A 15,747-nucleotide genomic window follows, 5' to 3' on the forward strand; every position below is an offset into this window, starting at 1 on the left:
GTAGTAGAGAGATGGACAGACAGGTAAAATGAGAAACGGTGGCCGTGTTAAAGAAGGGAAAGATGGGTGAGTGTAACGGATGAGTAAAACAAAGAGGAAGGAATAGATTAGACGTTATGAAAATGTCATTTAATCTACGGTGCCAGTGAGAGCACATTGCTGTGTGCTGCTTAATTAAGGACAAATGTAACATTCAATCTTCATTGCATCTTGACAACTCGTCCGTTTAGCTGAATATTCTAATGGTTTTAGGCAGGGAGGTTAGCTCATACTAACTCCTATATTTGAGCAGGTACAACAAGTTCAATCAATTCTGATTGATTCCATCTGACAGAACAGCCTCATCAAGTGTGAAGTGAGACGACTGTAAGTGGGAGGAAAAACGAGGCCGGCTTTTCCCTCTTGGATCACATAACATTTATCCCCCCATCTACTCTGAGAATTCTACACTTAGAAGAATATTACTCTCTGGAAATTCTATACTCCTAGGGAATTCTTTGCACCAGTTGAGCATAGTTTCGCCGAAGAGGCAGTAATAAGATTGTGCAGAGGTGTATGTGTAATGTGTTTATTCATTACAAAAGTTAAAAGTTAGATTTGTGCAAATGGCTTAATGGCATCTACAGCAAATGTACAAATCCACTAACTACATTGGGTTTGTTTTTATTACGGAAAGAAAATTCATATTGCATGATATTAGATTGGCAAATATTACAAGGCATCAGCCTTTGCTGGTTAATCTCAGCTGTCACTGGTCTGTTTTTGACTATTCCAACTACATATACTCACTGTACTGCTATAGCAGATAACCAGCCTGTAATTTTAGGTTTTTGACCTTTGTTCTGAATTGAATTGTTGCTGCTGCTGCTGGAAGCTTACTGTCAATTTGTATGTACACAGAGAAATAAAGGTCAAACAAAATTGACAATTCTAGCTTCTCGTGCCTCCAAATACAGAAGATGACTCACAGCCAAATCATTTTTCTCCTTTATGGTGGCTATGTACTGCTCAACTACCTAAGTGAGATCACTTAGGTAGTTGAGGAGTACATATCCACCAACAATGGCAAAAAGCTATACGTTTTATACAGGCTACATAAACTATACCTGATTTTAATGCTGCAACATTAGTTATCGTAAATTAAATTGTTCAATTTAGGAAGATCAGAAATGAAGTGTAGTGAAGGTTACTGTACCCCTGGGCATGGATGGATGGATGGATGCTGGGTAATGTAGTTTGGTTTGTAGTGAGGATGGTGCCATAAAGCAGTGCTAATGGCAGGCTGCTAAATGAAGATCTAAGCATCATGCTGTGGGAAAGAAAGAATGACAGATGTCTGGTGAAATTATAAAATAATTAGAGGATGAGAATGTATGGAAAAACATAGCAGCATTACACCAGCCTGCATTTGGATGGGTAACATGTATACAGTATACTGTACCGTAATTTCCGGACTATAAAGCGCACCTGAATATAAGCCGCACCAGCTAAATTTAGGGGAAAAACCAAATGTGTACATATACAAGCCGCACTGGACTATAAGCCGCATAGAGGGGGGCCATAGAGATAGATTTAGAAGGTCCCCTATTGGCCGTTAGCTGTAAGAATCCATAGATTAGCCGCACCGCTGTATAGGCCGCAGGGTTCAAAGCATGGGAAAAAAGTAGCTGCTTATAGTCCGGAAATTACGGGTATATCAAAATACATTGGAACAGCCACTAGAGGGCAAAATCAAGAATTTCATTCCAAATTGAGAACAGCCTTGATTTGTGGTACTAGTCATTGTAGAATGAATGTATTTGGAAAATGTGGCAACGACGGATCAATTCTTATGTGTATAAAACTAGATTAACTGAAGGCACTCTTTCTTTACTGGAGTCGCAGGTCATTTATAAAATGCTGGCATTAATATAATATAATGAAAACTAAAGGCTAGTTGGTAAATAGATTATTTGAACAGCTGCTCGACTTTACGGTACTACAATGATTTAGAATGGATGCCAATCTACCTTGTACTTTCTGTGCTAATGTGTTTGCAATTCAGCCATAGCGATCAATACAATACTAATACAGTATATTGGTTAGGTTACATTAAAAGGAATGTTTGTCTGATTTGTCAAATATATTTTAACATAGCCCGGGCAGCTGGCATTGCGGTCAGGCCACCTAGTCTGCTAGTGCAGTCTGACAGCATGTCGCAGGTTCAAATCCCCATCCCCCCCGACGACCTTTTTGTTTTTTTTGTAAGATTTTTTTTTTGTGGATTTCGCCTTTTTATTTTATTTTACAATAAGTTGACAGGAAATGGGGAGAGAGATAGGGGGGGGGGGTGACACAGAGTAACACACTGCCAGACTGGATTACCAGCCCAGACGGCTACGCCAGCCGCCTGTACCCCGATGACCTTTTCTGCGTCTCACTCCCCATCTCTCTCTCCCCCTTTCAGCTCAGGAAGTCATTATGTTAAGGGTACTGTATATTGATTTAAGCTTTCAAAATATGTCCATCAACAGTATTTTCTCTATAACTCATTTTGGAATGAAACCATTAAATAATAATGATAATAATGCGTAAATGGGCTGGCATGAAGGCAAATGGTTTCACAGCGCTGAAAAACAACCATTACATTAAAAATGCATGCTTGCAAGAATATCAATTCTGGAGCCTCAGTTAACATATGAAATTAACAGCTGAGCTGAAATCAAGGCATTCCAAGACATGACAAGAATCATCACGGTATGGTCCTACAGTACATGGTGTTGTGTTTCTACAGTGTTGTAACGAGGTAACACCATTACTGTGGGACCATAACAACGTAAACAGTGAGTCATTTTTAACTGGCTATGCATAAAAGGAACAACGCACGTCACGCAGAGTCACGCAGTTTAGAGGCAGGCAAACCTTGTATGTCCAAAACCGTTCTGTTTTTGTTATTATTAAAAAAAAAAAAAAAAATGGTGAAAATATAGACAATCTACAAGAACACAAAGCATCGCCTTGCAACGTATTGTGAGCTTGTAGATCTGCCATTTTCACTATTTTTGTGCGACACATATTTCATATTTCAATCTACTGACACGCGAAAAGGCTCTGCATCCATCCGGGTAAGTGAGCTAATTAGGATCACCTGTAGTTTCTTGAGCTGCTTGTTGACGGTGGTGAGGTCCCGTCCCTGGTCCACGTAGGCCAGCTGCCCTTCCAGCGTGCCCAGCCGCTGGTCTAAACTGCTGTAGCTCTGCACCAGCAGGTCGGCCCTGTTGGCCTCAAACAGCCCGCGCGCCCGCGCCTGCGTGGTGCTCTCCAGGTCCTGCCAGCACTCTCTGATCTCCCCCAGCTTCTTCCGCACCACCGGACTGAGCTCGGGCTTCTCCTGGATCAACTGCTGCCCCTCCTGGATGGATGTTTGATCAGGAGCAAGAGAAGAGAGGCAGAAGACGTGTTACAATGGCATGAACAGTAACACTAAGGATTTAGGACATTGTACATTCAAAGACGATTGTTACATACAATAGAATAGAATAGAATAGTCCCCACTCCTTTTGGGTGTTTTTTTGTCACATTATAATGTATATATACAGGTGAAATGAATACCCACAAAGTCACTCTTTTACCAACTTGCACCGGGTGTACAGCTGGTGGAACTGCTCAGCCTGGTATTCCTAAAGTAACCTAAGTGAATTATGCTTAAACAAGGTTAAACCTAACCCTATTCCTAAACTTAACCCCAGTAAAACTATGCCTAACCCTGAATTTATTTCTAATCTTATTCTCAGAATAAGATAAAGAATATAAGAACCGCCGCACCGAGCGGTCGCCGTGAGGTCAGTGGAAAACAAAGAGGGTGAAATTCAGAGCAGTGAGCAGCCATTGGATTCTACAGCGGTTGGGGAGCTATTCATGGTTAAGAGTCTAGCTCAGGGACACACACACATTATTGCTGACCTGGCCTGGAATCGTACCTGGGACAACTAGGGGCTCACTAACCACTCAGCTATGGCAGCCCCAAATATTACATAATAAGTAGGCCAAGACAAATTCAGAATTAACATATTTTGATGTCCCTGCAGTATTGGGGGATGCCTGGTCTATTGTTATGCATTCATTTTTTCCGACCGGCGCTGGTGCATGCCATGGTCTAGTATGTTTCCATCTTGCTGTAGTCGTTGTGTATTGTCTGCATCTGTGCAGTAATTGCAGTTGCTCTTAATCTCAACTCGATCAAGGTGTCACACGGGCAAATACACAACAATGTGAGTCGTGACGTCCATCCGTCCGTCATCAAATAATGACCCTGCACTTTTTACGTGCATAAGATATAATGACAGAGAACAATCATTGTCTGACTGTAGATGTGAAAAGCCTACAATATGACTAAGATACAAGATTCAAATCTATCCACCTGGTTATTCATCCCAAAAAGATATGTTTTCTAAAGCAGCCACAGTGCAAAGTCCATGCGTGTCTGATTTATGTATTTACAATTTAAAATTGAGCGCGCACACACACACACACACACACACACACACACACACACACACACACACACACACACACACACACACACACACACACACACACACACACACACACACACACACACACACACACACACACACACACACACACACACACACACACACACACACACACACACACACACACACACACACACACACACACACACACACGTTGTGCATATCCAGGTCAGCCTGCCTCTGGCAGTAGGCCACTACAGCATCTCTGTAGGATCAGAGGTGCGTGGAAAGGTTCCATCGAGGGAGGTTGTGTGTGCACGTCCTAAATCTAGACTAGAGGAGAGAGAGAGAGAGACACTAAAACACTACAACAGTGGGGTCTGGGGACCCCCCCTGGAGTGGCAACCAGCCAGGGGGTCCCTAGGATAACTTAGCAACAGTTTAACCACTTAAGCCCAATTTCTATAATAGCAAAAAATTGCCAAGCTCAATGCGACACATCTTGTAGATCTGCTATTTTCAATATTTTTAATAACTTTTGTGCCTAATGACATGCCCAAAATATGGACGTCAGGTTGAATGTGGTTAATTTCACTATTATTCCACTTGCTAGAACAGCGGTTCCCAAACGTTTTTGGCCAAGCACCCCCTGTTACGTCCTGACCTAGCTGACGCACCCCCCACATGGAAATATAAATTGCATAAGCTATATAGAGACATACATTTCCTATTCATCCACATATAATATGCAACCTGAATATGGCATATATGCAGCATATTAGGCTATATTCTGCATATACTTGCTATATATTGGCATAATATGTTAATATATTTAAAATAAAACCATAACACCACCATTAGCCTTTTTATGTCACGCACCCCCTAGAAGGCGCCCGCGCACCACAAGGGGTGCACGCACCACAGTTTGGGAACCACTGTGCTAGAAGGTATAGTCCAATGGGAGAATGTATGAATGACTAGTGAGATCAAAGGTTTCTCTATCCCCACTACAGTATAATAGGCAGTTGTAGAATTCTGTAAAACTTAAATAGAGCTTCTCTTATCCCTTTCATCAAATCTTTTCAAATGGAGGTCCACCGACTAACACACATGAATTCATAAGTCCTTGACTTGACGATGTCTGAGACACACTGCACTAGAAAACACGCAAAAAGGGCACATTACAACAATGTGTGGTGGGTGGTTATCGTCATTCATTTATTTTGCAGTGATGCTTGGTGTTTTCAGCATTAGACTGAAATGTGGGCAAGTAAGATTAGTAAAACAAAATACCTTGAAGTGAGTTCATAGGTTCTGCTGCCAGGATATGACATGGTGTGTGTGTGTGTGTGTGTGTGTGTGTGTGTGTGTGTGTGTGTGTGCGTGCGTGTGTGTGTGTGCAAAGAGATTAGACGTATAACCATATTCCTATTCCCAATTGCCTCCTAAATCCCCCCTCCTCTTCCTGCGTCGTCTACTCTTTCTTCTCATCCCCCCTTTTTGTGCCTCATCCAATTCTCCCCCAGTGCCTCTGCACACCTGCTCTCTCCCTCTCTTCTTCCCATCCCCCACTACGAAAACATAGAGACCTACCCCCATCATCCAACTGGTAATTGACCCTATCCAACAGTCTGTCTCCATGACTGTTTATACATTTGGAAAAATGTAGACTATATTCCTCTGTGTGTGAAACTGGACGGTGATAAAAACAAAACTGTGAGATACAGGATTGTGTCTGTCAGACCATCTGACAGTATCAGCACAGTGTCTACTGCCTCGAGAGATAATGTCCTCTCCAAGCCTCCAAGGGCAAACAGGAGGTCATGACAAGTTCTTACGTGTATCTCCACACACCAACACCTTAAAAGGAAAATATATAATGACAACATTCAATATCTTAAAAATACAGATTTTAACTAAGGCATATTGCAGCTGAAGACTACATGCCATAGATGTTATATCCCACAATGTACTGTATTGCGTACTGTCTGTCACCGCACAAATCATTTCTGAAATGAGACCACAGACAGAGAGATCACTTACACAGGTTTATCTATCTACACTTAATCAGATGAATCAAAACAACTGTAATGTCAAAACACTCAAATGTAAACGATAGTGGGTGACATGCTGTAGCTACGAAGCATTTTGGCATGGAGTCATTCTGCATATTGGTCTCCCATGTCAGTGTGCTACACCAGCTGTCATTATAGAATAATATTTCCCACTTCTTGCTTGTTGTTGTGTGCACATGCTGTATCCTCCGCTGAGTGGGAGGGCAGTGTGAGCATGTGTGACTATAATATCAACATTATGGCTTATGGGTATAGCTTTAATATCATAACAGAATACAATACCGTCGCTACGTATATACGCGCAATACGCATTGTGAGTAGGGCAACACACCGAGGGGGGAACAAAATGTGCCAAAAAGTGCCAAGCCGGCCCTCATAATAACAATTTTCTCCGTGGCTCCGTCATGTAATAACGCACGCCCATGTGTGCGTCCTCACAAACGGCGAAAGCAGCCGATCTGCATGAGATAACGCAGTGCTCTCGTCGGGAGGGGGGGGGGGGCAGCAGAAATAATATGCGAGTAGGGCAAGGTTCATATTCCATGATGAATGGAAGATGAATGCTGAACATCGTATAATTTAAGGATAGACACATGACGTTCTGACACATGTCAGAACGTAGATTTGGAACGTACAATTGGAATGCATTGAAACTTTCCGTACTAGGAATGAACACTGGAAGATAATGACTGCTAACGGGTAATATATGCTTATATTAGTTGTGAGGCAAAGCTGCACACAATAAATAGCTGCCTGCATGCACACAGTACAAAACACTGATGTTGGCCTACATAAAGGTATGGCACCTCCATATCTTCAAAGCCTGATCCAACCCTACAACCCGTCTCGCTCCCTCAGATCGGCTAACACAGGCAAGCTGTCAGAACCTTGGGACAACGTGGCGACCGTCCCAGAAACTTCTCCCTTCTGGCTGTGGAATGAACTCCGTATTGCACTTAGAACTAGTGCAGACTAGCCCGGGCACCTAGGCTAGTATTCCAGCCTGACAGTGTGTCGCGGGTTCGACTCCCGACCCACGACGTCCTTTGCTGCGTATCACTCCCCATCTCTCAACCCATTTTCCTGTCAACCTACTCAATAAAGGCTGAAAAATCCCCCAAAAATATCTGAAAAAAATAACTGCAGACTCCACTTTAGGCCGTAATCTACATAGCATGTTATGTAGCCAGATTTCGGGTTAATTTGTTGACCTGGCATTCTATAGTTTGTATAGTTTCAATGTACAGATTTTTTGTATTACCTTGTGTTTACCTTGCTTACTGTAAACCGGGCTGCATTAAGAGCGTCTGGTAAATATATAGATCTACAAGCTCAATACACATCTCTCTCACACACACACACACACACACACACACACACACACACACACACACACACGTTGTGAGCTTGTACATCTACAATCTTTCAGTGTGCAACAACGGTGCACAACCAAAGTACAACAGGGCTTTAATAGTAACAGATGGACTAGTATGAAGCCATCCGTCCTCATGTTGTTGGCCTGACTACTATACACCCACAAGAGATATCTGTTACTGGGCTTCATCTTCTGCTGTGGCAGGTCGGGGCCAGCTATTGTGTCAATATTTATACTGCATGTAAAGCTGGGTACACACACTAGAGGATTTTCAAAGCAACAGACACATTCAGACAATATTCTGTATGTTAATCATAACAATGCGCACACCTGGAAATTCAGTCAAGATGCAGGACCACACACAGTTGGTGATCACATTAAATGATTTCAGGGTGTAAAACTTGCATGATCAAACGTGACTTTAGAGCAAAACAATATTTCTCCCTACAGAAGTCAGATATAGGCTAACATATATAATGTTTGGGTGAATTTCACTCACCCAAACATTCTGTCTTTCACTTTGTCTCTCTGTCACCTATTGTATGCACAACTAAATGTATAAACTATAAATGTGTACCCCAATATGCCTCACTCACTTCTACTCACTCAAAAAGCGGATCAGTTTCTTTAAAATAAACTTCAATTGCTTTAACTACTATGATGGGTCTGTCTTAATACTGTATGCCTTCACCAGCTCCCTCTTTATTGGAGGAGGTCCTTCACCCCCCCCCCCCTCCGTTCCCTCTATTGGCTCCCGGTTGCTGCCCATACAAAAACACTGTAAACACTGATGCTGGCCTACAAAGCAACCAAAGGTATGGCACATCTTCAAAGTCTGATCCAACCCTACAACCCAGACATAGCACTCTATAGGTTATAGTACTCATAGTCTGATCCAACCCTACAACCCAGACATAGCACTCTATAGGGTATACTCCTTGGTACAGATATTCCACTGTTAGACGGATGTTAGGTTCTTAGCTTGCTTATGATCCGTGATGACTATTTCTATGTATTTGATGTACTAGTCCTTACCCGTTCTGAATATATGAACAACAAATGATGTTCAGGGTGGGTAATGCAATGTAATAGATCACGGGGCACCCGCACTCTTCTAACTTCTTCCCCGTTATTAGCCTACACTGGTGACACATAAGGAACTGTACAGACAAAATGACTGACAGATAGCTTTCGGAGAATTTAGAATAGATTACCATGTGTTGTTCTTGCTTACCGTAAATCGCATTGGATTAAGACTGTCTGCTAAATGCTTACATTGTAAAATGTAAATAAAAGCCAAGAGCCATGAACCATGGCTTGGCTCACACTATAAGTTAGGCTTAACCACATAAACCACATATTGTGGGAAAAGCTTCCGCTGGAAATAGCAGATTGAAAATCTTGAATTTGAGCTTGTCGATCAGCTATGTTCAGCAAAAACGTTCCCCACAATAACAGGAAACAGAAAAGACACCAGTCCTGAAGGACTGCTCAACCATAACAGTGAAGTGGCCGTCGACAATCTGAGAATGCAATACTTCCGCATTTGAAACGCTACTGCGTATGCTTCTATAATCTGAAACGGTAGCTATTGGTTAGCCTACTCCTTATTTTGGATATTTCCGGCAGACTTCCGGCTGCTTCAAACGCCACCGAGTAACTTCCATTGAAATGAAAGCTGGGGGTTGGTCAGTCCGCCCTCTAGTAACTCCAAGTGGTAAAATATGACGCCTTGGGAGTGAGAACCCCCTGATTTCATCAGAATTAGTACTGTTGTTAAAAAGTCTTTGATCCATCACAATGAATATAATGAACAATATCCAATAAGTATTTTTTAAAAGCATTTCTCATGGAATAGGTTAGAACTATCTGTTGTATCCAATCCAGCACACACAATGTGATTGTAAACAGGGGGATGGCTGTGAAGGCTGAGAAGGTGAGAGTATCCTTGTCAGACGTATTTGGGTCAGGTTCAGTAAGTACAGATACATACCGAGTCAGCCACACAAAGCTAAACGGAAAGGTAGGCAGAAAAATAACTGTACTCCCGGCCTATAAGCTAAACAGTTCGGTCTACATATTTCAACAACCACTCAATGAATCAAACAAACCATTTTGTTTAATTCTACGATAAAAAGGGCCTTGTTTTTAATCATTGCTTTCTATAACTTACTATAAATGTTGAACACATGCCATAAAGAATAATGTCATACGTATATGGTTTGTGTGAAAGGTTAAAGGTATAGTTAAAGAAGCAGTATTCTTAGCGAATGTGTAACAGAAACATTTATTCGTAAGCAGTAAGGTCATTACTATTGATTAACAATATTTATCTTTTTGTCTTTGTTTTTTTTTCGTTTTTTTTTTCGTGTATTTGTGTGCTATCCTATTCTCTATATACATTTTGTGCATATATCCTTGCATCTGTTTGCCCTCTCTGGACGGGGGGTGGGGTACAGGGGAGGGGGGGAAAAAATAACTGTTTTGACTGAATCGCCATTCTGTCTGTACTAACCTGTAAAAAGGAATAAAAACAAAGTAAACACAAGTAAGCAGTAAGGTATACAGTATATTGAGCTATAAAGCACATTATACAGGCTGAAAATAATCCCACTCAGCGTCTCTTCTGTCTTCTCTTTGTTTCTCTCTTTTCTCCTACTCCCTCTCTCAGCCTTTTGCAGGTATCATCACTTCTCCATTGATGTTTTCACTGACACACACACTACACACTCATGCACGTACACATGCGCGCACACACTGCAGAACCAGCACAAAGCCAAAGTCACCGGACAGAGCTTACTATCTAGAGACTGTGAGAAATGGGGACAGAGAGGCAGACAGCTGTAGAGAGAGGTAGAGAGACACCATGATCAGATAGAGGTAGAGAAACTGATTAGACACGGAGTGAAGCTTAAAGTGCAACTGTGCAAGACCACTTTTGTAGAGGTTTGGGTTGTGTAGTTACCTTGCCATGATGTAACTCCAAATGTGGAAAAGAAATCTAAAATAATTGCTCCAGTGATTAGAAATTGATTTGCTCCTCACTGACTTACATTGTACGCTGAAACAGTGTGAAGTCACTCTTTTAGAACGTAAACAAACAAAGTTGATTCAGACAAGAACATCACCAAAACTCATGCTGTTGATTTAGCCAGGAAGTTAACATTTTTAGAATAATAACAAACAAACAAACAAATAAATAAATGATAATAATTATCAATTTCTACTCACTGGAGCAATTATTAAAATTTCTTGTCCACATTAGGAGTTACATCATGGGAAGTACTACAACTACACAACCCAAACATGACACTTTAAGACCAAAGATTTCTGGACTATAATTGCGTTAAACCGTTATTGTCATCGTTCTTCAACACATTAATGTGCGCGAGCACACACACACACACACACACACACACACACACACACACACACACACACACACACACACACACACACACACACACACACACACACACACACACACACACACACACACACACACACACACACACACACACACACACACTTTCTTTCTCGTAGATGTTACCCAACACCAGTAACTCTTATCACATTACATGATATCTGGCCATGGCTTTAGAGTAAATCAGACACCGTGTCACAGACTGCGACTACGTAGCATTGATTTTCAGGACCAAAAATAGAAGAAACATTGTTATGGCTCTAGCAGTGATTCTGAACCATTTTCACCCCCAGTTTAACCTGAATTAGGCCTCAGTTGAGGCAGCAGGGTAAGCGCCTTGTATTTTGCATTTGTACATGTTCAGAGCTCTAAGGAGGTAGTGGCTGCCATTCTACCCACCCATGGGGCGAGAGTCCTCAGACTCTCGTAGATTGAAAATGTCAGAATCGATAAAATACATCTATGAGAGTCTAAATCTTAGGCTATATTTAACCTACAGTATTTAAAGACGGGTGAAATGGTTAATTTGGGCATTTTATTTTGAAGTTTCAGCCTCAAACGGCAGGATCTGAGTTTCTGAACCAATCAGAGCGTCCCTTCAGGCTATGGGACATAGCTCCGTCTCATGCACGGACACATGCACACACATGCTGATTGTTGTTTACAAAGCTCATGGCTTATTTCAAACCTATAATGTTTTCAGATACATATTTTAGCGTACCGATTAAAACAAGTGTAGTTCTGTAATCAAAACCACATGTTTGGAGGACGACGCAGCAATGGGAATCAAACCGGTGAGCTTGGTTTTTATGGGTGCAGGCTTTAGTTCCGACATACTATTGATCCGAAACCTCAATCCTAACCTAACCCTAACCGCAAGCACGGGAGCAGCGCATGTCGGACCATCGCTTTTTCGCATCGCATCGCATGTCCCCCCGCTTCGGATCTTCGGTGTTGGCTTTTTATTGATGTGTAGCTCTACATGTAATCACCCAGCATGTTTTCATTCAAAGGAAGTAATTACATTTAGATGTTTATGGACTTTTGATATAAAAATACACAAAAATTAAAATGTTTTTTGGCATCCATTGTTAGGTATGGCCATATGATGACCATGGATATGGTCTAAAAGTGTGAAAACCGTATATTTCATTTCACTAGGTCTTTAAAGGAGAGGTTGCTGATGACAGCATCCATGCGCCGTCATGTTTACAGCCACCGAATCCCACCCCTAAAGCATGGCCTTACATTTTCATCCAGCTCATTCCCCTCCACGTTTACATCACTTCCTGTTCTGTCTATTACCATTTCCTGTCCTCTGTTAGATAGGAGAAATATGGGAAGGAAAGGACAGAAAGGACAGAGGAGAGAGAGAGAGAGAGAGAGAGAGAGAGAGAGAGAGAAGATGACCTTCACACATGAGCTATACAGAGAGAGCATAGGAAGAAAATTGGAGGGGAGACAGGATTGGACGGCTGTTGCCTGGCAACCTCAGCAAGCGCAAAAAAAGGAGGCAGAACCTCATACCAGCTGCCGCCGGCCGCCTTGACGTCAGTACGGAAATTGACACACACACAACATACACACACACACACACACACACACACACACACACACACACACACACACACACACACACACACACACACACACACACACACACACACACACACACACACACACAACATACACAACATACACAGCCTGCATCATGATCATTCAAAATGGCCTCTACTGCTGGAGCATTCAGCCGTTCACTCTCACCTACACCCATCTAAAGAAAGAGCAGGACAAGTGTTTTCTTTATTGAATATGCTGTATATTTAGAGTATGCAAGCTGTTTTTCTATGAAAGCACTCTTTCATATTAAACCAGTACAACTACAGAGTTCTACGAGCGATAGGCTCCAGGGTTTAAGTGCCCTTCTCATTGGCACCCTGAGCGAGGAGAGAGAGATACAGTACTTTGATTTCGTACGGGCTATGCTCTTCCCAGAATTTGCACCAGCATTTTCAGCTGTGTGTGTGTGTGTGTGTGTGCGTGCGAAGAGCCTTGCGGGACCCCAGTCAACAACGAGGTATAGTGTTTAAGTGGTTAAGAATAGTTTCTTATTCGCAACTCTCTTGAGGGAGAAGGGTGACAGAGGCTAAAAGATAGGGCCTTTAAATGCTCCTGGCAGCATGGGACCATGGTGGCTTCATCCAGTCTGCCACCACACAATACTACAATAGCCATGCCCAAACTGAATCTCAACATTTCTTCTCTGTGATATTTTTAGGTGTGAACAAATTCTGCAGAGTGAGCCTTTTTTTAATGTTTCTTTTTTTATTCTTTACCTCTTGGCTAGTTCTCATAGGACAGTATGTTCAATGAAGAAAACCTACTGTACTGTAGCAAGTAGGTTATTTAAACACATAAAGGGTAGTAAAAAAGTGCAGAAAGACAAAACAGTGTCCTGAATATACTGCACCCTTTGTGGTAGAAAGGGGTTCTACCCAGAAATAGACTCTCATAGGAGAGAGGAAGATAGCAACAACCAGAGCACATGGTAGAAAAGGAATATGTCGTTGGATAAGATTTTGTCCACAATTCCATGCTGTATATAGACTGATTCCGAAACGGGTCTCATGCTCGCAGGCAACGTATTTCCTGTAGGCGGAGACGACACATCTGCATCTCTGCTGTATAAAGTACAGCAGCCTTGTGTTCCTAAAACAGAAAGATTGGGTATTGGGTAAGACTGACGTTATGTATCTTTCAGGACCTTTCACTGCTTTGTCTCAAGTCTCAACCATTACTCTCTGGTCTCAGCCACCGCGGTAGATATTTTGACATTTTATTTTCTTTTTTAATGTTGCCACTACTGTTCATCCCGATGTTCTGGGCATATTTGTAATGTTAGTGTTAGTAAGAAAGAGTAACGTTTGAGGCAGACTAACATCAGTCACTTTTTCATTCACTGTAGTAGAAGCTTGGTACGGGGAAACCACAGATGTGTCATCTCCGCCCACAGGAAATACGTTGCCTGCGACCATGAGACCCGTTTACGGAATGGGTCTATAGATGTTGGTACCATAGGAGAGATAACAGGCAAACGTTGATCAAAATAACAATTCTTCTACAGTACATTCTCTAATTGTGTAGACTTCTTGTAAATAAAGAAATGTAGATGTTTAACAATAATTTAACTCTTGAGTGTAAAATAATTAAATAATACAAATGTACTATCACAGAAATACTTTAAAGGGGAAAACCAGTAAACCACCCATTTTCAACATTAAACTATGTAATTTAATCAAAAAAAGTTCCCCACCTTCTGTGCAGCCTAGAATGGCAGTTGTTTTGTTTGCGGCCAGAAAATAAACAAATATAATCATATGCCCTTAGAATCAAAGGGCCTGCCACAGCGATTCTTGCCGTCGATTCTAATGTCATCCCTAAAGTATATTGATGCAATTGTTTAATGTTAATGATGTGTGGCTTTCCCCTATATTAAATTACAATCGATATACATACAATAGGCTAATTAGTGTCATCAGTATTGGGGCCAATTAGACATGTTAGTGACATGTCTTACTACTCTAACATGTTCCAAAAGTCCACTAACCGTCCATGGTGAGACACATTCTAAAAATGCTGAATCACAAGTTGCTAAGCAACGGCCATGGAGCAGAATCAGCAGATCTGTGGAGCTAATATGGCTCCCATACGGACTAATCCCGGTCTAACTCCAACTACGTACATCACAATGAGACAACCTGACCAACAGTTCACCTAGTCAGATACATTTTGCATCCCACCAACCTGGTGTCCCAGTATTGGGCATGTCCATATGCAAAGGTTAAAATCTACAAAGCTCACAATTTGCCACGGCGTAACTCCAGAAAGTTTGGATTTGAATGTGGATGGTATTTGTACTTACTGGAGGTCAAAGTTGGGTCAGGCCTCCAGTTCAAGTTCTGTTTCTGCAACATTACTGTAGTAGTGCAAGTAATAATAGTAATATAACTATTATAATTGAACATTGTTCTGATATACATCTGCCACACATGAAGAATGGAAATGTCTGTATTTCAGTGGAATCTGAGTGGAAGGTCAACAGGCTACAATGCAGACAGGATCTCAGCTCTGCCTTGGGGTGTGAAGTGCACTGTGCAGAGAGCACACAGGCCTGAACAGTTCACAGCTCAATGGATGGTTTCAGGCAGCCTCTGTCCTCTCCTGCCATCCCTTTCCAACTTTATCTCTCTCTTTCTGTCTTTCCCCTCCCTTTCTTTCTGACTGTCTCCCTCTCTGATATATTATTTATTTATGTATCACACTATTTTATCACAAGATTTTTGTAAACTATTTTTTTCACCCAGTGTCAGTCTAACGTAATCCTGGGCGCTACACTCC

At 41.8% G+C, this 15,747-nt stretch overlaps 1 protein-coding gene across 1 annotated transcript in view; it reads right to left on the reverse strand.

The window, feature by feature from the left end:
* Positions 1-15,747, reverse strand: part of sptbn4b (spectrin, beta, non-erythrocytic 4b) — a 110,685-nt gene that overhangs the window by 27,259 nt on the left and 67,679 nt on the right. The window contains exon 26 of the mRNA XM_080772044.1: positions 3,128-3,391. Within this exon, the coding sequence (XP_080628170.1) occupies positions 3,128-3,391 (264 nt within the window). The remainder of the gene's footprint in view (positions 1-3,127; positions 3,392-15,747) is intronic.

The sequence above is a fragment of the Protomyctophum bolini genome, assembly GCF_963924005.1.
Source record: "Protomyctophum bolini genome assembly, chromosome: 9".
Classification (NCBI taxonomy): Eukaryota; Metazoa; Chordata; class Actinopteri; order Myctophiformes; family Myctophidae; genus Protomyctophum; species Protomyctophum bolini.